Source organism: Budorcas taxicolor, chromosome X, assembly GCF_023091745.1.
Source record: "Budorcas taxicolor isolate Tak-1 chromosome X, Takin1.1, whole genome shotgun sequence".
NCBI lineage: Eukaryota > Metazoa > Chordata > Mammalia > Artiodactyla > Bovidae > Budorcas > Budorcas taxicolor.
Window position 1 is genome coordinate 120,577,912 of NC_068935.1, and position 22,281 is coordinate 120,600,192.

The window sequence follows — 22,281 nt, forward strand, 5'->3', positions numbered from 1 at the left end:
ACTTCTAAGATAGAAAAATTCAGTATAGAATCAGGGATTACTTTATTAAAAGCAACTTGCTTGTTGCTGCTTTTCCCCATTTATTAAACAAACTGAATAGAATTCAGAACACACTATTGAACAAAATGTAAAAAAAAAAGTCAACTAAAAGCAATAAATCTATTTGTACACAGCATAAATCAATATACAGTATTGTATGTGAACGAGACTGACTGGCTTTTAAAATGATTTTTCTGCTTCAAAGCCAACATCTCTACAAAAGTCTGCCGAAGTATTATTAGGGCAGGCCAACTTCTTTATGATGTCGCATTATGTGCTGGTTCTTTTCTGAAGGTCTTCGGAACCCTTTCTTGCAGTACTCACAACGGTGAGGGTAGTCTTTTGTATGAATGGAAATAACGTGCCGTTTAAAGCCTGAGGCATCTGTAGTGCTATACTCACAGTACTCACACTGATACACTTTCCTGCCACTGTGTGTCTTCATATGCTTTTTAAGCTCATTCTGTTGCCTAAATCCCTTTCTGCATCTCTTACACCTAAACGGAAGATCTTTTGTGTGAACTGAGAGAATATGGCGACTTAGAACAAACGGATCTGCAATCTTAAAGTCACAATGTCTACACTGGTGCATTTTTTTACCCTTGTGGGCAGCCACATGTTTCTTGAGTTCTGAAGGCCTATGAAAGCCTTTATCACACATGTCACACTTATGGGGGTAGTCCTTTGTGTGAACTGAAATTATGTGTCGTTTCAAATCGCTTGAGTTCGAACTCTTGTGGTCACAATGCAAACACTGGTGTGTTTTGCTTTCTTGGTGGATAAGAGCATGTTGCTGGACCTCTTTGGTATCCGAGAAAGTCAGAAGACAAATGTCACACTTGAACGGCATCTCTTTACTATGCTTAGTTTTTACATGCGTTTTCAAGTTAGAAGAGTCTGCAGACCTATATTCGCAGTACTGGCATTGGTACGGCTTCTCGCCAGTATGGATTCGCATGTGCTTTTTGAGCTCTGATGGATGACGAAAACCTTTACCACACTCCACGCATATATGAGGAAAGTTTTTGCTATGGACCGCCAAAAGGTGGCGATTCAGTAACCCTTGTTCAGCTGTCTCATATTCACAGAATTTACATTTGTGCATTTTGTTGGCTCCTTTCTCCTTATGCACCATTTTATGAGTAAACAAAGCCCCAGCATGAGAGAAATGCTTTCCACACTCATCGCATTCAATGGCCTTCTCCGCCTTGCTGGTAAGCTTGTGGCTCTCCAGGTGGTTGTGTAAACTTATCTTCTTGTTGGTAGTGTAATCACAGTCAGTACAGCGGTACTTCTTCTTGGTAAGGTGTTCAGGATGGTTTTTCATGTGCCTTTTCAAAAAACCTCTCGACTTAAATTTTTTCCCACAAATCATGCAAGGATAGACAGTCAAGGGATGTCCATCAGGGCCAATAATTATTGCTAAGAAAGGAAAAGAAAGCAGCATGAGTGATCAAACCAAGTTCTGTTTTGGTTTCTCATTATTACATTTAGTGGGTCAGATTCTCTAAAAAAAAAAAAAGAAGAAGAATTTAAAGTGTGTGTTCTGAACATTACTGGGCAAGTACTCCTATGTTAGGCTACCTGCTGCTTAACAATCCTTTTACAGTTTTTCAACATAAGAGATTAGCAGCCTCATCATGAAGGGAACCTGGTCTGGCAACTCCACTCAGTATGACTGTACCAATCTCACTCCCTTCAGCTTGGAAAAAATAAATGAAATAAATATGTAACTTTTACCAACTAGCAACTGAAGCTATACCAATTAAGAAATCGGTGGAAAATTACTGATAAAAAAGTTTCATAATCACAATTGCTGTTTTGGTTATTCTTAACAACATAACTTATGTCAATTTACAGTAAAGCTTAAAGATGTCTAAAAAATTTTAGTATGCAAATCAGCATGTAAAAATAGACAGGAATATGCCACATGAACTGAAGTACTTGTCCTACTGCTCTGTAAATTATTCCTGCTTTATGCTGACATAATCAGATTCTTTAAATATGTTCATTTTTTAAAAAAGTTAATGCTTATAACGTATCTCAGGGATTTCTTTGCATAGCCACATAAAAATCACCCAAGTTTTGAATTTTTTAAATCTACATTTGATCCACTCACTGTTGTTTTTAATCCAAGGAAATCATTCATGAATATCACTGAATTCTTAAAATTATATTTTTAAATTCAATACACAAAAACTCTATGTGGTCTAACAGCTAAAATGCCATCACAACACCTTTAAGGATACACACTAGAGTTTCATCTGAGAGCTCGCAAAGCACGCTGCGCTGTGGAACTCATATGCCCTCACCTGTTTGGTACTGCCTGGAATCAGGTCTTCTCCTTTTCTTTGGTTTTTGTTTAGCCAGTCTGCCAAGCCCAGCAGACTCATCTATGTGCAAGAGGGCACTTGCAGTGCCATTCCGGTTTTCAATTCCATCAGAATTATTACCTAACAATGTGCATTAAAAAACAAAATTATACAGTATTATAAAGAATTAGGGACTCTTTATTAACTATAACAACGAAAATAAGCCATGATACTCATGAATGACGGAAATTCCCCATTCTAGGTAATGGGTTTTATGACCACATCTATTATAGCAAGACTGTAAGAAATGCCTAGCTTCCATACCTAAAAAATATATGTCAGCATTTTGCCCCATGGACTCCCTTGTTGTCTCCCCAAACTGTAAAGTCATGGGCCACATATAATCAAGATGAAAAGTTTCAGCTTGAAAGCTTGTGTACTTCTTGCACTACTTCTTCTACGTGATATACACATGAAGGAAATTCCTCTTAAAAATAAAGGCAAAAAGTAGACTTTATAATCTTCCTCTATTCTTATTCAAATCAAATAACCCTTACAGGATGCTGGTATTTCAGATTTGTGAAATGTAAGACCACAGAAACTGTTTTCAATCATGAATTCACGTTAAAGAACCAACTCAATCCCAAGAGTTGCAACAGGACTTACCGTAAGCTGCTGCCCATGCTATTGGCATGAAGGTTTTGATTTCGTTGTCATCCATCTGCTGCTCATGGGCGGCAGCAGCTGCTGCAGCGGCAGCAGCATCCTCCTCTCCTACAATCACTTCCATATAAACTTCATCTGCAATTTCAGCAACATCTAAGTAGAAAATTTTAGAAACTTCTGTGACCATGTTTACAGAGATCACATATTTTCACGTGAATTTGGTTAATAGACAAGTAGAAAGAAGGTTCACATGTTATATACCTAGAACACAGCTTTCACATAGCACTCAATCAATATTTGTTGAATGAATCATATATTTCTTGGCTTTTAACATAATTTGCTTTAAATTTTATCTTTCCATATTCTTTTCCATTATGGTTTATTATATTGAATACAGCTCCATAATTTGTTCTTATAGCCATATTCTAAGCATACACAGTAAGTCATTGATGTTTCTCTTGGAATACAGCAGAATCACAGTTTCTATAATACTGCTATTTGTTTCCTCCAGTTACTGGCCATATTAAAAAAAAAAAAAAAAAAAAGAGCTACAGGAACATAAAATCCTCTCCCACAAAAAGGCCACCTACTTACTTAAATCTTCATCTTCTTGCTGAGAGTCGTTGACAGTCATATAAACCATCTTTTCTCTTGGCACACGAATACTGTTATTCTGATCAAGTAGTTCAACTCCATGATCATTCTCAGGCTCACTCTCCACAATGTCTACAGTCCCACCTATCAGGGAAGATGACAGCTTCAAGAATCTATGTGAAAACTTCATTTCCACTTGTTTTACTTATTATATTTGCATACTTTTCTACTGCTATATTGGAATCCTCGCTTAAAAGGTTATTTTCAGAAAAGATTACAAATATTCACTGTCTAAACCACCAAACAGTAATTAGGGTGAAGTGTTTGATCAGGATGGATACTATGCTGAAGGTCTTCTCTTACCTAAGTCATCTTCTCCAGGGTCAGCTTTAAAAATGTACACCTTGATAACTTCAGGGCAAGTGCCATCTACTTTACAAGGATCGATCTCTGACTCTGCATCCATGGTCATTCCAGAGGAACCGTCATGTTCTATTTTGCCAGCATCATCCACTAAAAAGGGCAGGAAATATATAATAAATAATAACAGCAGATATTTAAATAAAATGTTACCATTTTAAAATGCCCGTTTTACAAATATAATCCCTTAACTTGATTCACATAAAACTGGATGATTTTTACCTCAACAAGTAGACACGCAAAACTGATTGTAACAGGTACTGGAAATGTGGCTAACTGCTAAGATAGAGCAGGGTCACGGAGGGCTTTGTAAAACCAGGCAGAAGGGTTCAGACTTGACTCTGATAGGCAGGAGGTTTCACAGTCTGGTCAGGTATGACAATCTCTCAGGAAACTTAAAAACAGGGGCACCGCCAAGCAGGTCTACAGAATCAGAAACGGCAGGGGTGGGGCCTGACAGATTTAGAGGTGCCCTGCCCCAGGGATTCTGATCAGCAGTTCAAGAACTTCTACTATAGATAGTGGATGAGTCTCACAGAGCTGGCCTTGAGAAAGGTGGCTTCAAAGGGATCAAGACACAAAGCACAGATACCACTTTTGAGTCTACTGCAATAATGCAAGAAGGCCTCAAAAATCAGGACAGGGGTAGGATGCATGGGGAAGAGGGCTATCCTTGAGTTGTATCTAGGACTAAAATTGTAGAACCTGGAGCCCAAATTAAAACTGAACAAATGGATCTCTTCCATTGATAAAGCAGAATCTATTTTCATTATTCAGTCTTTTACCGAAGTAGAATTCACCTTCAGATTTTCACCTTGAAAATGTGTCTACTAACTTAAACTATGAAATTATTCTGAATATGAAATATTACAGAAGTGATTTACTTTAAAAAGAAAACACTTTGGTGGTCCTATTAGGTACTAAAAATTTCACTGTGATTTTAAAGATTCCATTAAAAATTAATTTCTAAAAACAGACAAAGAAAGCTTTCATAACATTGAGTCATCACACATATGATTTCTGCATAAGTGCCTCCTTCTAATGTTGTAATGAAGAACTAAAGTTTTAGAATAAGGCCTCTCCAAAACAGAAGAGCATAATTTCTGGAAATTAAGACCACTTCTAATAATAACTATCATTTGCATAGCATTTTGCAATTTCCTTAGCATTTCTATATAGTTTTATTCCATTTGATTCTTACCTTTTCCAGAAAAAGAAAGGAAAGCTCTGAAATGATATGTGATTAGCCCCATCAGTTAATAAGTGGTGGGAGAAAGAGTGGGCAGGTGCCTGTTTTTAGAACTTAGAGCTTTGTCCTCATCTTCAGATTTTTAAAGAAATGTAGGTTCACTATATAAAATTTGGTATTAAAAAAAATCATCAATAGTCTCACTAACCAGAGATTGCATCATTAGTAAATTTCCTTCCTAGTTTTTTCTTTTAAAATTAATTTATTTTAATTGGAGGCTAATTACTTTACAATATTGTCAAGTCTTATGTAATAATCATTACAACCCATTTAGTATCTTAAAAGCTAAAGAAAAATTTGACTTATCAATGATCTCATTAGCAAAAGCAAAACTACAGCAAAATACAGGCGTACTTTACCCTTAGGTTACATTTTCTCAGAACTTTGTGGATATTGTTCCACTGTCTTCTAGCACTGAGTATTTCTGTGTGGATGTCCCTATAATACTTTATCCTCAAAGTTCCTAAACATCACTGTAATTATGACTTAGTAGTTTTATCATTTGGTCAACTTGAAAGAAAGATTTAATCTTTATTTCAGGAAAGTTCCTTGAAGATTCTAATCTTTATTTCGGAAAAATTTTTTCCATTGTTAAGTATTTTTCTAGTTCAGTTAGTCCCTTCTTCTGGAATTTTACTTATGTGCACTTGTCTCCTTTATCTGTCTCCCATATCTATCCATCTTCCCCATAATCATTTATATCTTTTTATTTTTAACCATTTCATTTTTGTGATTTTCTAAAGCCAGGTATCCCTCTGCCCCTCCCTGGTTACATACTGAGGCATATTTATTCTTATAGTTACTTCTATGGTGGCTTTTATCTTGATCATATTCTTACTTCTCAACTTCTGTCAGTTTACTATTTACCTCTATTGTCTTATAATACATTTTTTGAACCTCTGTATCTCGTTCTCTGTGTTTTAAGAAATCACATTGTTTGCAATTTCATTGAGCCTGCAGGTCAGTGCTAACCAACAGAATTTTCTGTGATGACGAAAATGTTCTATATATCTGCACTAGCCACATTTGACTACTAAGCACTTGAAATGTGGTTGGTGCAATTTAGAAACTATGTACTTAAATTCATCTTGCAAAATATTAAATAAAATATTTCAGAGAGCTGAAGAACATGAATCTTCAAAAGGCTCACCATGCATAATAACACAACACATGAAAAAAGATCCACACCTAACTAAATACAACCTATGATCATATTTCAGACCAATGGGGATGAAAAGATGATCTGTAAAACTTTCAGGTGAAAAAGAAATATGTACAAAGAAATGAGAATCAAAATGGCATTAGGCTCTTAAACCAAACGTTGGATGACAGTGAAACATGCCATCACAAATTGTCAGGGAAAATTCATTTCAACCTAGACTTCCATACCTAACCAAGCTATCAGTTAACTTAGAAGTTCACTTTTAGACTTCCCTCTCTTATCTTCCTCAAGAATCCTCTTTCTGAGGTTAAAATTTCAACTTTATTATATAGCCTATAAAATATTTCAAAGAATTGGTTATAATCCGATCTCCTTTAATTCTTGAAACTTTCCTAGAGAGGTTCAAAGGCTTTCTTAGTCTCGGTAGACAGAGACTTAAAGGATCAGAGCCATTCAAGTGCCTACCCTAAGTTACAGTCATCTCCAACATGTCATCAGAGATATAATTAGTGAAAAATATGGGCCAAATTACACTGAATTGGTCTAAAACACACAGTTAATTAAACCTAGTTAACCAAGAACTCCTTTCTTCACAAATTCAGGGGGAAGAGGAACGACTGCTACAATTCCACCCTATGCCTGCCTTTACCCAAAAATGCCCTGATGGGACAACAGGAAGGTTTTAAATGAAGCCACTCCAGGGTTAGTCTTGCTAGCCCAATGGATGTCACCAACAGAGAGACTCTGTGTGGATGATTACTATGGCCAGTAGTTATTGACAGGCATGCTTTGTGCTGGAAGCCTGGTGTGCATGACCTCTAATTCTCACAACCACACTGTCGGTCAGGTAGTATTACTGCCTTTTCACAAATAAGACTTTAAAAAAGTGAAATTAGTAATTTGCTCAAATTCATACAGCTCATAGGCAGCAGGCATAGCATCCAAACTGAAGGAAGGCTGGCTGACTCTAAGCTACACGTGCTATTTCCACACACCATGCTGCTTCTCTATCATCCCTATGAAAGGTCAGGTATGTTCTCTCCCCCTCTCTCCTGTCTCTCCACTAACCAACTCCAATTATCCCATCAAGTAAGCAGAGATCTGTCCCAAGAGCAAGGTATCAGACAGTTTTTGTCTAGGGCTCAAGCAGATAAATAGTAAATATGAATCACAAGCCCAATCTGAAGCTCCAACTATATCTAAGACTTTCAAGATGTAGAACTTTTAACCCAATCTTTTTTGTGGTGGGGAGAAGGAAGGAACTACAACATCTTTATCTTATTTGAGCACTTTATCCCCTGGTGGCTCAGATGGTAAAGAATCCACCTGCAATGGAGAAGACCCAGATTCGATCCCTGGATTGGGAAGATCTCCTGGAGAAAGGAATGGCAATCCACTCCAGTATTCTTGCCTGGAGAATCCCACGGACATAGGAAACTGGCACCCTACAGTTGATGGGCTCGCAATAGTCAGACACGACTTAGTGCTATCTTTCTTTCTTTTGATTCAATGAATTTCTGAAATTTTTAATGAGGAGAATATTTGCACATCTGTTCATATTCTTCTGTGACCTATCAAGTAATGAATAATTATCACAGGAATTCAGATACACCACCATCTCTCATGAAGAGCATTAAAGCTGACTGCTAATAATGGCATCTCAGCATTCTCTATCACGGATAAAATCAGGCCATTCCTGTATATGTTTGGCACAAAGCCCTCTCAATCCTAAACTTCTGAAATCAATATAGGTTTTAAGTTAAAATGCAGCATAAAAGAAGTATCTTTACTGGGAGGCAGAAACAAGAGAATTAATTACAAGGCATTCAGCTGGTTTGATTCCAAAGCCAACAGTTTAACATGATTATTACTTTGAAGGGAAAAGGGATGACAGTGTGGAGTAGAGGAAAACAATGAAGAGGTGTCTGTGTAACAGAGAAGACAAAAGAAACTACCAAAAGCCACCATCCCTAAAGCCAATTTAAAACCAATCCAACCATTTCATTACAGTAAAATAGGGGGATAAGAACTTGTACTAATATATATGTTTTTATATTCTTTGAGCTTAGGTGTGATATTCTATTTTAAAAGAAAGAAACAAAAAAAAAGTAAAATTGCATTTTATTATTAAAATATGTATTTTTATGTACATATATAAAATGTACTAAAATACAGTATAATAGCAGTTTGTATCCATTTGTATTTACTTTTTCAGGAAACATTAAATCTATATAAATTAGCAGAAACCCCAGGCCTACAAAAAAGATGATTATAAAGATTTTTTAATAAAAATTTTGCAATTCTGAGCTCTAATACGAGAATCTAGTACACTGTGTCAACCATTACTAAAGAAACTTCTGGCTTTTTGGATAACCTTCTTGGAAGAGTTGACTTCTTAAAAGGGTAATAAAGTGAGATGCTGTGCAACTAAAGCTCAAACCAATGACATACATTTTACTCCTCAGAAAACAGGTTTAAGGCAGGGCAGAAAATGGAAAGACAAGTCAAGAATGGAGAGTGCTTTCTCTCCATTGATGGAGACAAAGATCCGTGTCCCCTCGAAAAGCACAATGAACCCAACTCCCTCCTTTCTCCAGCCTTGCCCTTGGGTTGCCTAGTTGTGGGATACAAAATCTGGCAGTTATATTTAAAAATAGCATTTTCATAGTAAATAATGCATCTTACAAATAAACTTAAGTCTCCCAAGCTCACCTGGCCCCTGCAGTTCAGCAATCAATCTTATAGGCTCTTAGCTTCCTATCCTGGCCCATCCCCATAAGATAAAGGTCTTTGCTACTACCCTTCAGCTCCCACCCAACCTCTGCAGGTCCTTCCTTCTATATTAGCAGGTGAATTTGCTACACAGAGAAAATAGCTCCCAACATTCAAACACTCCTTTTAAACTCACTGTCTCAGGCTCTCCAAATTTCCTGAACCTTAACTACCTCTCTCTCACTCTTCCTTTCTAGGACTCAACCTATCAGCTTTCCACTACTGCCCTGAAACCTACTCTATTCCTCTTCTCTGAAACCTGCTCCACCTGTTAGTTCTTCCTTTATCTTCAGTCCCTGTTCAACAGTTTGTGTTCTGCACCTATAAACCTATAAATGCTCGATACACTTCCACCATCCAGCCAACCATCAAAACCTGTACTCATGCTTTTTCTGTCCCTTCAGTGACCAAAATGGCAGTTTATACAAACTGCTTCACCTACTCCACCACTTCCACCAGCTTCTCAACCCATTATAGCTTATCTCCTCTATGTCCTCTCCACTGGCCCATGCTTTATTGAAACTATTCTAATTAAGATACCAATAACTTGTTATTATAATTTTTTTAGTTCCTTTCCATTTACAGTTATTACAAAACATTGCCTATATTCCTCATGTTGTACTATACATCCCTGAGCCTATATTATACCCAATAGTTAAAATAAAAATTTTTTTACAGATGGTAATATACATGAGGGAAAGGATGGGGAGTGAGGTGGGAGGGGTGTCCAGGATGTGGGGACACGTGTATCTGTGGCTGATTCATGCTGATGTATGGAGAAAACCATCACAACATTGTAAAGTAATTATCTTCCAATTAAAATAAATTTTAAAAAATGAAAAAAAAAAAATTTTTTTTGAATTAAGAAATAAAGTTGCCTTTCCACAAAAATAAAAACAAAGGCTCACTGAAAAAGATACCAATGACCTCTTAACTACCTAAAGAAAATGGCCACTCCCTCCTCAGTGACTGACACTCTTAGAAATTCTTATCTTTGACAGTGTTAAAAACACTCTAAACATTTTTCTCTTCCTCTTTTTCCTAAACCTTCCTGATTTTCATGGGCTCTTCTCTGCCTACTTCTTAAATTCCCAAAGGATCAATACCTGACATTCTTATTTGATAAGCACTTTCTAGGGCCCACCATCCATTTCCAGATAGGACAGGATACCAGCTATATAATCTCTTGTCCTAGATTTCTTCCTCTCTAGTCACAAACTCTCTCAAAAGCACCAAATTTATATTTTTAACTTCCAAAGAAACATCCACCAGATTGTTCCCAGCAAACAACCCAAACTTTCAACAGGTCCTAAATCACTTTCTTTCCACTGAATTTATTCCTCCTCCCAGGTAACAGCATAACCAGGCAGTCATCTCCCAAGGTAGAATACCTTAGGGTCCTCCTTGAATTCTTTCTTCCTTAAATCCCTACCCCTAATCTATCACCAAATCACATTCATTTTACTTCCTAAACTCTGTTAAATTGAACTTCCCTTCTATACTCCCACTATTATGAAGGTACTCGGATCTTGTCTCATCTAGGAACCATTTCGACTACTCTCTACCACTAACCTCTCCTCACCTATTCTTACTCCATAGTACTACTAGGATTATCTTCCTAAAATAAATTCAAGTTTCAAACAGGGTATTAATATTTTTCCTTGTCAGAATGCCAGAAGTTAAAAGGGGAAACAATGTCCTATGCTGGTCACAATGTAGGGAAATGGACATTCTCATAAACTTGGTGGGTGGAGTTAGTATTAGGGAAACTATCAGGGGAAATATAACCAGACTTGTAAATATGTGTACCCTTTGATCCATCAATACTACTTCTAGAAATGCATTCTCAGTAATTAAACAGAAAGTACACAAAGTTACAAGTACATCCTAAGTTCCCATTATTCTCAGAAGCAGCCAAGACTTTTTTTTGACATACTATACCATTTTCCTGGAATGGCTCCCTCTCATCCATGACCTTCTTCATCTTGTTAAACTAAGAACTCATCGGTGAGTTCAAAGGTCAGCAACTCCATTCTGTCTCCACATTAACTTAGTCATACCTCTACATCATAGTGTGACCTATCTTTCTCTCCCACTGTAGACTGCAAGCTCTCCAAGAACAATGGTTTTGTGTGTTTTTTTATTTAGCATATATCCATATTCTTGGGTTTCCCAGGTGGTACCGTGGTAAAGAATCCACCTGCCAATGCAGGAGACACAAGAGATGTGGGTTTGATCCCTGGGTTGGGAAGATCCCCTGGAGAAGAAACAGCAACCCACTCCAGTAATTTTGCCTGGGAAATCCCATGCACAGAGGAGCCTGGCAGGCTATAGTCTATATTTGCACTATCTACACAAATTTCTGAAACACAGTAGAGGCATAATAAACGTGTTGGAATGAAGGCATCTTTCTTTTCACAAAAACAATTCTCTGATTTCCAAAATCTTAAGAACTTTTAAAAGGTATTTCCTAAAATGCTGGTGGACTCCAACATGTTCTATTAAATTAAATGTAACAGGTATTCAAACAAAGCAAACAGCCTCATAAATTTATATGAGCAAATAGTCTGTGAGTGTTGTTTGAATTTAGTTCCTAAAGGCACAGGAATTTCCACACTGGGTCAGAACTGTGGTCTATTCAACTGTGGATTTTATCTCTGACAGAGGCACCAGGAAACAGATTGTAAGACGACACAGCTGTCCTCCCAGATGTTAGAGGTGTGTTTCAAAACAGTTACTTTTCTTCAATAATCTAGTATGAGTCTGTCACATTTGAAATGTTTTGGAATCATCTGTTTAAATACTATGCCAGAGCTCTTTCCCATGCTGTTATAATAAACAGCATTTTACATACTGTATACGTACGTAAGTTGGAGAAGGCAATGGCACCCCACTCCAGTACTCTTGCCTGGAAAATACCATGGATGGAGGAGCCTGGTAGGCTGCAGTCCATGGGATCGCTAAGAGTCAGACATGATTGAGTGACTTCACTTTCACGCATTGGAGAAGGAAATGGCAACCCACTCCAGTGTTCTTGCCTAGAGAATCCCAGGGACAGGGGGAGCCTGGTGGGCAGCCGTCTCTGGGGTTGCACAGAGTCAGACACGACTGAGGCAACTTAGTAACAGCAGCAAGTAAATAAGTTATTATGTAAGTAGTACTGTATATCCATATACAAGAATATAAGTAGTTTGATTACACATTTTTCTCCTTTTAAGTTTCAAGAGGGCTCCTAATTCTAATAAAGGCTCGTAACAACCTAACCACATCCTTCATGATTTCACAAAGTTCAATTCTATTCCTTTCCACCTTTGTCTTTCTAGACAAAAGAAATTTCATCTTTCTGTTGTGTCCTTAAAAAGAAATAACTCTATTCTGTATCATTTCAGTTTTCTTAAATTTTGAGTTGTCTTACAGGGTCCAGACTGAAACAACAATGAAAAAAGGTCAATGAGATTTAATTTAATTTTATAGAAGTCAAGAATATATCCTCCCAACCTAAGTTAGGAAAGACAACCTTTGAAAACACCTTTGACAATTACTGCACCACAAGACTTACAGGAAATCATAAGGTAGTCCTCACAGTTGCCTTTGTCATCCTCCTGCTGGTCCACAGGGATCCCGTTGGCATCTATGACTGCTTCTGAGGCACAATCTGCTACCAATACTTCTTCTGACACTACATCGGCTGTCAGAGGATCAGTGACGATTTCTGCCTCTACTACGCTATCATGAACAACGTGTTCAACGTGTCCAATGTCAGACACGTGTATGGATTCACTCGTCAAGACGTGTTCTGGCATAGACATTGAGGCTGAAGTAATATCAGAAGCTAAGACATCATCTGGGACTGTGCAATGTGCTAAAGACACTTCTTCTGTTACATCTGAGTCCAGCACTTGCTCAGGAATGATGACTGTTTCAGATACATCTGCTTCTTCCATGATATCTGGACATTGAACATCTTCTATAACAACGTCCTCGATAACATCTTGGATTACAACTGAGTCTGGGTCATCGGGAACAAAGTTATGCACAGTTATGTCTGAATCCACAACATCTGAAACAAAAACAGTTTCTTGTACTTCCACAACAATTTGATCACCATCCATGTGTGTAGCGTCAGCTCCTTAAAAAAACAAAAATTAAAATCACAAATTTCAGGTAGACCTGCATGACTACCTCAGTTAATACAAATGTTACTTAAGTTCTACCAGGAAAACAGTCTAGAGCTCCTCAGTTGTCTCAAACATTAAGGCAGATTAAAGAAATAAAGAGGGAATCTATTTTTGAATCATATCAGAAATTAGAAATTCTTAACACAAGAATTTTTATACTCATCCCAAATCAACCGGTAAGGAAATAACAGAAAAGCAAACTGAGATAGTCACACAAAAAAATATATTCATGAAAGTAATTTCCTAGGCTGACTAAAACCCATATGTACAGATACTTGAGGGATGATTATAAAAATTAGTAAGTAAAGCAACTTCAGGAGGTAAATATACCATTTCCCTCATTATATGTTTTTCACTTCTTTTCCTTCTTGCTCCATGTCTCTCTCAACTCATGTTTTTTCTTCTTTTCATCTCTCCCATGTTTTCTTTTACTTCCCTTCCATTTTTTCCCCTTTCTCCTGTTTTGTTTGAGGACAATATCCCACCAATATCCTCCATTTATGACTATAGAAATTCAGAAACTATCTTCTGAATCTAGAATATAAAAAGGATTGGGCCATAAATAAAACCAGGGTTAGAAGGCCACAGTTATAGAGGAAAGACAACTGATTAAGGAGCCTCTGTGAAAAGGTAAGATGAATAAACGTGTAGCTGCTCTGCAGCAGTGGAGGGTAAGGTTAGTTGGAGCAGGGCTTGACCCAACCTCACCAGGGTAGTCTGCCTCCATCCAGCTTCCTCCCATCTTCCCATATCCCAATCCCCCAGGCAGTTCCTCAGAATATAAGAAACCCTATTCTAGTCCACTCTGCAGTTAATGAATGAAGGTAGAGGGTTGAATCATTTGAAGCCCAGTGAGATTAAATGACTTCACCAAGATCACACAGTTTGCACAAATTATGGTGCTCAGTAAATATTACTCTGAATGAATGCCACAAATGAGAATCAAAATCAGATATCCTTGCCAAAAACATAATGTAAGACAAAACAAATCCAGTATCTTGGCTCCTGATCCAGAGAAAAGCAAACAATATTTTATAAAAGTCTTACCTAAAAAGCTATTCAGTCGATTAGTGCTTCTGGATGTGACTCAGACCAAGCTGAGTCCAAGCAGCTGCCTAACTCAATGACTGTATCAATGGCCAGGCCCGCAGAGACACACAGGGCTTTTTAAAAAAATTTTTTAACGAACACAAATAATCAACAAGGGCCAAAGAACCTTTAAAAATGTAAGACATCTTAAAGCCAGTTAATATTCATTTTAATTTTAATTATTCCTAGAAATAACGAAGTGTTTGCTTTAATTCCCATAGAACTCACACAAAATGTTTTATACTGTTTTCAATATTCTCAATGTAACATCAAGCAATAGAGCACTGTAATCTCCATTTTGCAGGCATGAAAATGAAAGCATTTAGTGGCAAGAGTACCGGTTAAAAAATCTAAACCACAGGGCAGGATTTGGACACTTATTAGTTTTGTGACCTTGGGCAAGTCATTTAACCTCTGAGTTTAGGTTTCCTCATCAGTAAAATGAGGACAGTAGTATCTGCCATGCATACCTCACAGGACTGTTGTGATGATCAAATGGGAATATATGGGAAGTGTTCTGAAAAACTGTAATGAAAGGTTTCATTATTATTAGGACATATGGAAATGGAGGCCCTGGCAGATTAAGTGACTTGCTCAAAGATAAACAAACACCATAAGTGTTAACAATCAGGGCTAGCAACAGCCCTTCAATCTACCCCTCAGCCCATGATCTAGGCTTGCATGCGGCAAGATTAAGCTAGTAAATAGCGTGCGTTTTTCTCCAAAGAGCTTAGTCTCTCCTTCAAGCACATTAATTACACTTCATGTTCTAAAGAAGAAAGAATCATAACTTTGCATTTATCATTATCAAGCTGAAATTACCAAAGGTGAATCAAAAGACTATCCCATATTGTTAAGAAAAATACATAACCCCCCATTAGATTTAGAGATTAAAGAAAAGTTAAAATTAAATATCATTAATATTTAATTTCCTGATAGTTAATTACTATTTCCTTAATATACTACAACAGTCATTTCAAGTCCAATGGAAAACTCATTAACATTTTATTTATAAGGGCTCCTAGTTAATGTTATATAAAACCATTTTACATTATAAAACCTAGCATAATCACTTCACTATGTTATATAATAGGAACCATGAGTAATTAAAAATTGTGAATACTTTATTCTATTTTTAGGACTTCATAAATTTAATTTTCCTTGAACAGTTTGGGGAGTGAGGTAAGATTCCATCTTCCTGAAGCAAATGGCTCCTTTTGTTACCTTGTGAGAGAGAGGATTTTAAAAGTAGGATGGTGTCAGAAAACAGAGTGCCTTAGGTTTATACTTTACCTCCTGGATAATGGGAAACAAAAATGACGAGATCCATGTTATTTTATGATGAGTACTCTGATTGCTGGGCTAGCCAAAAAAGACTAAGGGGAAGGAAAAGAATTTAAAAGTTACTGAAGACTAAGAATGAGATGATAGAGTTGGTCTATGTGGAAGAAAGTAGAATGAAGAGATGTAAACAAGGAATATCTTCAAAGGAAGAACTTTAATAGTTAAACTTAATGCTATAACTGAACTATACACTAAGGTTTGGATCCTGTTGCTGTTACTGACAAGAATATGAGTGATGGTTAAGAGGGAGCCATATTTTTAGGCAGGGAAATAATAATGTACTCACTTCAACATCTGTAGGTTTGACAGGATAATAAGATACCTAAATGTGAATATCAACGAGAGCATCTGGCAATTTGTCCATTTGACAACCAACTCCAAATCTGGTAGTTGGGAAGTGGAACAACCCAAATAGTTATACCTGTTGTATCAAAAAATGAGTTTGGTTCTTGTGGTTGTAATTCAAGTCCATCTTCATCCATGGCCTTTAATTTTCATCAGTCACAGCTCCTAAATTAGGGGGGAAAGTAAACCAAGCATTAGATTTTTTATATCATGTATTAACAATGTCATATAATATTTACACTTCTGAAACACTCAAAATTATGTGACAAATGAATACCTATCAAAAATGTATCTAGGTGAAATAAAAGAGAAAAGTTAAAATTAAATTGCCAAAAACATAATGATATATGGGCATCTATATGGCAAACAAAGGTAGATAAATCAAAAAACCAACTTAGCCTAGACTTTCTGAGATACTACTTACATACATCATACATACAGCAGACATCCTGATGAATTCTGATACATGCATAAATCTGTGTAATCACTACTCTACCTAGATCAAGAAGAGAACATTTCCAGCATCCCAGCACTCTTGTCTCCTCTCAGTCTGTAATATTCCTCACTCACACAAGGTCAACTGGCTTTATTAAGACTCAAATCTGTAGCTTACTGGGAGGAAATTCCTGCACAACTGTCTTATTACTTCTCTAAATTTACGTAGTCTGCTATCTTCCAACAAATACATTAAACAACAGTTAAAAATTCAAAGTGTGTAATTGTAGCAAACACCCTTTAGGATCTCTGCCTACCTTAAAATGACCTCTTAACTAACCCTCCAGTCTAGAGAAGTAAATTCCCACAGTGAATTTATACTCTCCTGGCCATAGCTGATTGGCACTAACTATAAAACAGTACAAATAAGTTCATCTTTGAGCACAATAAAATCAAAGTCCTATCCCTAGAATTGAACCATGAGCAAAGGTCACTCAGTCTATCATTCTCTCTCTCCTCTCCTCATGGCTGGAACACAGCAGGTGAGGAAGACTATTTACCAACTTCAGCTTAGACTAGTGAGATAAAGTTTACAAATAAAACACAAAAAGAATCCAGTGAATGCCTTGAGAAATAGAGAAGAGGGAGCAGGGAAGAGAAGCTTACCAATAATAGCTTTTTAGCTCCTGGTTCTAGATCTTTCTGAGGTCCAGCTACAGTCTGCCTTGAGTTTTGCAAGCCACCCCAATGACCTTAATGCTCCCTTTTCTACTTAAGCCAAAAATTTACAACAAAAAAATTAACCAATCAAATAATATACTACTTAATACTAATCACTGCTTCAAAAGAGCAGACATCAGGGATTAGGGCTTACTCATGTTACAAGTATTACATAAACTTCCTCCCTCACTGGTTTCCTTATCTCTACTTTCTCACTTTCTAATCCAACCTAAATGGTAGTATTAAACACATCTTTCTTTTACTTTTATCATCTTTTGCTGATGATAAAAGTGCCGCATGATGCTTGCTAAAATTTCAAATAAGAGAAACAAGAGTCATTTTTTTTAAAGCATCAGCTAGGTGATATCAGACCTCTGTTCAAAAAATGTTTAATGGCTCCCTGTTTCCTTCAAATAAAGCTGAAACGCCTGCCATCTTCTAAGTTCCAGCTGCAAATTATCTTTTTCTCATTATCTTCCCTAAGTCTCTTTCCTTCAAGCAACATCCCCAAACACCACATTCACACACTTCAACCAAACAAAAATGCTCAATGTCCACATAAGATCCAAATTCTATACTTGGCTCAGAATTTCTTCTACCCGGAACATCTTTCCCCTGTCATCTGTTCTTCCCCCAAACCCCCTTCCCCACACCCAAAAAAGAAAAAGATGAAAATAATATCCCCCCTCCTCTGAACTTCTATAGCATTTTATCCTTTTTCCGACTGTACTTGCTTGCTGTAAATTATTTATGATTATTTTCAGATGCTAAACTTGCATTTACATACACATATATAATCCTTAATGAAATATCCATGAGAAACTCAATTAACATTAATAAACAGATTTTCAGCTTGTCAATTCTGAGACGTAGTCTATCCATTTTCAGCAAAGTGAATGTTTCATGTTATTTATCTGAAGTTGTTCAAATTAAATGGACCAAAAACAAAAATTTTTCAACTATAAAAAATGTAAAACATAAATGCTCTGAATAAATTGTCACTGCTCTCTCCCCAACAAAATCACCTCTGGCCATAGTCCATTCTTGCCTTTTAAAAATGTAACTACAAAATTATAAATGTAAGCTAATTTTCTAAGCATAATGACATAGTCTTAAAACATGAAATTAAGCCAATCTGGAAGGTAATAAACCCAAACCCATCGGCTCTAAGAATTTTCCACCTGCACAGTAACTCCTTTTCTCAGCTTTTCTATGAAAGAGTTTGACAGCTAATCCCCTTGACTGACATTCTCTCCTTCCTCAGTTTAAGTGATACTCTCGTCTCTCCCTATCTTCCCAGCTTCTGTCTACTCTGCTGGCCCTCTCCCCTTACTTCAGTCCTGCCCAGGATAGGACACTTAGCCCTATTCTCTTCTTTCTCTTTATTCCAGAGTTTCAATTACGATTTACACAAAGATAATTCCCCAAATCCAATACTCAGGGTAGTTCCTAACACTTCCACCAGGCTGTCTGCTGAAGATTTTCATCAGGAGAAAATCCTGCTTTCTCCTCCCGATATGACCACTAAGGCCTTTTCCTTCTTCCCTGCTTATATTCCACCAGGCTGTCAGGCTGTGTCCCTTCCTTCTCCACAGGTTCCCTGGAAACTGTCCCTTTTTATTCCTAGTGTCACCATTCACTCTCGGTTTCATATGTCCTGATCCCCAAGGGACAAAAATAGCCTCTCAACTGGTCTTTCGCTTTCTGCCACTCCCACAACAAATGACCAGGAACCTACAAGTCAGGGCTGGTGCCAACTGCCAGGGCATTCCTGCCATCTGTGGGCAGACTAATTTTCAGAAGTACTGTTTTGTTCCAGGCACTCCCTGCTCAGAAAGCTCCAGCAGTTCCCCAAAACTCAGGGTGCTCTAAAATATTAACCCAAGTTACCATATTAGACTTATTTGCTATTATTCCCAACATTTCACATCATACCCATTTCCTCAGATACTCTGGTCCAAATGGAGGGTGTCCGTCCACTCACCTTATTTTGACTCAGGTAAGCAGTAGCTGTTCAACAGTTTTGCCTGGTTATTTTTCCTTCTATTTTGTCATTATCAAAACTCAAATCAGGAAAAAAACATGTTTTGAACTTCCAGGCAGAGGTTACTGTACTTTGTAACCCCTCTGGGTTAGAAACCTCTCTGATCATCAGACTGAAACCAAAGTTCTTAGAATGGGACTACTCAGGACACTTCTATGGATTGTGACAAAGTCGGGGTGGTAGGGGGCACACACTGATGATGTAACTGAAAGTGCCCCTACCTTTGCTGCAAGAACCATGTCCAGGGACCAGCTGAATCTGAAGACAAATCAGCAGAATGGTTCAGAGAACCAAGAACCCAACAATTTGGGTGAACACATAGTTTTAGTCTATCAAATGCCCTCAAAATAATTCCAGGACCCCACTGTCCCTTAAGCTCAGTAAAATATTCCCTTCCTTGGATGCATGATCTTAAAAATGCTATGGAAAAATTCACAGCAGAAAAACGTACCATTTTAAGAGAAATAATGGCTTGAGCTAAACTCAGGAAATTCAAATAACTTTCTTCCATCCTTTAAAATAAAGCAATAAAAATACCATGCCAAGTTAATAAGTATAGCAGTGGCATTTTATCTGTCTTAAATTAGGGATAAAGAATATAATTTATTTGTTTTATGTCTTTTGATACCTAGACACTTTCACAATCTTCCTCTCAGGCAGATTAACAGGGTGCTTATGTATTCCCTCTGCTTGTTGTCATAAGCATACAAGAACCACTTGTCTGCTTCTGGTCTTCCAAAACTCAGTGCCTTTTAATTTCATGATGTAACTCTAGTTCCTCTCCCTAAGACATGCTCAGAGACTCAAACTGTATTACACATGTTAAATGAAACTGCTCAAGTCACAGGAAACCCAAACAAAAGCAGACCCATCTGTAACAGAATTTTTCTTAAAAAGAAAATGAAACTGCTTAAAATTTATATTTAAAGCCTAACATGTTCTCTCTTAAGCTACATTTCTTTACCAATTTTCCCCCAAATTCTTCAATGTGGGATATGTAGTCATCATTTCTTCAGGTATCTAACTTTCAAATCTGGAATGCTATTTCACTTCTCTCACCAATTCAGCCCTTTAATTTGTCTCACAGCCAGTCACTCTTAAATTCATCATGTCCCCTTTATTTTCACCACAAGCTCTGGTGGGCTTCCTCCAGAACCCAGTGGCAATCTTCCAATTAAAAGTTTGAGCCCTTTTTGAATTGAAGAAATTTTCTTCTGTTTCTACACTTTCTTCCATTGTCTCTGTTCATTCTTACTAGAATTTCTATTATAGAATGTTAGAACTCCTAAATCTAGCTTCCACATTGCTTTAACCTTTTCTCCTGTATTTTCTATCCTTTTCTATTACATCCTCAGAATCCTTAAACCCTTTCTTCTAAACTAGCTATTTGATCTTCACCCCATCCACTGATTTTTACTTAAAATATCATGTTTTGGGACTTCTCTGGCGGTCCAGAGGCTAGGACTCTGTGCTTTCAATGCAGGAGGCATGAGTTCGATTCCTGGTCAGGGAACTAATATTCAGCATGCCAAGTAGCATGGCCAAAAAGCCTTTTTAAAAAGTTTTAATTTCAAAATAAACTTAGTTTTCTTTTTCACAGTAGCCTTTTTCAGTGGATACTGCATCTTCTCAAATATCTCTGAGGATTTATTCTGTACTCTATATTAAACTGTCTCCTCTGCTGTTTCATTATTCAGTGAGTTGAATTTGGTGCCTCTCTTTCAGACTGATGGTATTCCTCAAAAGCATTGTTCTTACCAGTTCTCCACATATATTTGTGGATGAGGGTCTAGACTAGAGTTACATTCTGATAGCTGGGCTGTATTCTGTTTTCTTAGCCCAAGCGAGAATCCCTGGTTGCCCAGCAATGAACCCAAGTTCTGACCAAAGGAGTCCTGTCTAGAAAAAGGCCAAGGAAGAGAAAGGAATCATGTAATTAGCCAGGATTTCCTTTATGGTGGATGAGTATCCCTAAGCACAGGTACTAGAGGTCCAATATCCTCTGGATAGCTATAAGCTACCTAAAGCACTGTCCTTAGCTTTCTCTCCACAATACTCACATTGGAATTTCCTATGGATGAATTTGCAATTCAGAAAGCCAAATTTCTGGCATTTGCTCAGGAGGACAACCACTAGAGACATCTATACTGATAAGTAAATGCTTGGCTTTCCATAACTTTAATTATCTGGTTGTGCCCATGGCTTGCTCTTTCTCCTAGGATGTCCCCACTTCTGACACTGGGGATAACACAAAATGACAATTTGGGGATGGTCCTTCCAGTTTTTCAAATAGGGATACATGTTTATTAAGCTAAGCTCTCTAGGGCTTTGTCATTGATTGATTCCCAATTGCTTTATGCAACCAGAAATTCATCATATTCTAGACTACAAGTGGCATATCCCTCAAGTTTTCTTTTTTCTTTGAATCTGTATACTTCTTCCTCAATGTGATTTCAAAAGAAAGTAAAAAATAAATGTGTGTTCTCTAGTCTATCTTGAAGTCATTATTAATTTGTATGTGTCAAATAAAACAGCATGGAAACATGTAAAAGGAAAAAAAAAAGAAAAAAACCAACTATGAGATAGAAATGGAACCAAAAAAATCAATAGTAGTAAAAAGCTACAACTTTTATCAACACCTGACAGATCAAACACTCAAAAAATAAGTAAAGATATATATAAGTAATATTAAGCTAAAAGATTTAATTCAAATTCCACTAACGGAATATTTTAAACAACCTTGCCACCCTCTGTGTTAAGAGGAAAAAAAATGCTTCCTGTTGTAAATGTCAGAGCCCCTCCTTCCTTGTCCTATCGGAATTCTGTACATTTTGCTCAAAAATTTAATGCCAAGTTGTTACAGATTAGCTTTTTCCATAAAACCATTTGCGCCAGTCAGTCACTTCAAGGTT

The 22,281-nt window shown here is 37.1% G+C and overlaps 1 protein-coding gene across 1 annotated transcript in view; it reads right to left on the reverse strand.

Annotated features, from left to right (window-relative positions):
- Nucleotides 1-277: 277 nt before the first annotated feature.
- ZFX (zinc finger protein X-linked) overlaps nt 278-22,281 on the reverse strand; it is a 31,859-nt gene continuing 9,855 nt past the window's right edge. The window contains exons 2-8 of the mRNA XM_052663291.1: nt 16,247-16,335; nt 12,774-13,343; nt 3,975-4,124; nt 3,612-3,755; nt 3,018-3,170; nt 2,352-2,492; nt 278-1,461 (exon numbers count right to left, since the gene is read on the reverse strand). Of these exons, the coding sequence (XP_052519251.1) occupies nt 278-1,461; nt 2,352-2,492; nt 3,018-3,170; nt 3,612-3,755; nt 3,975-4,124; nt 12,774-13,343; nt 16,247-16,307 (2,403 nt within the window). The 5' untranslated portion in view covers nt 16,308-16,335. The remainder of the gene's footprint in view (nt 1,462-2,351; nt 2,493-3,017; nt 3,171-3,611; nt 3,756-3,974; nt 4,125-12,773; nt 13,344-16,246; nt 16,336-22,281) is intronic.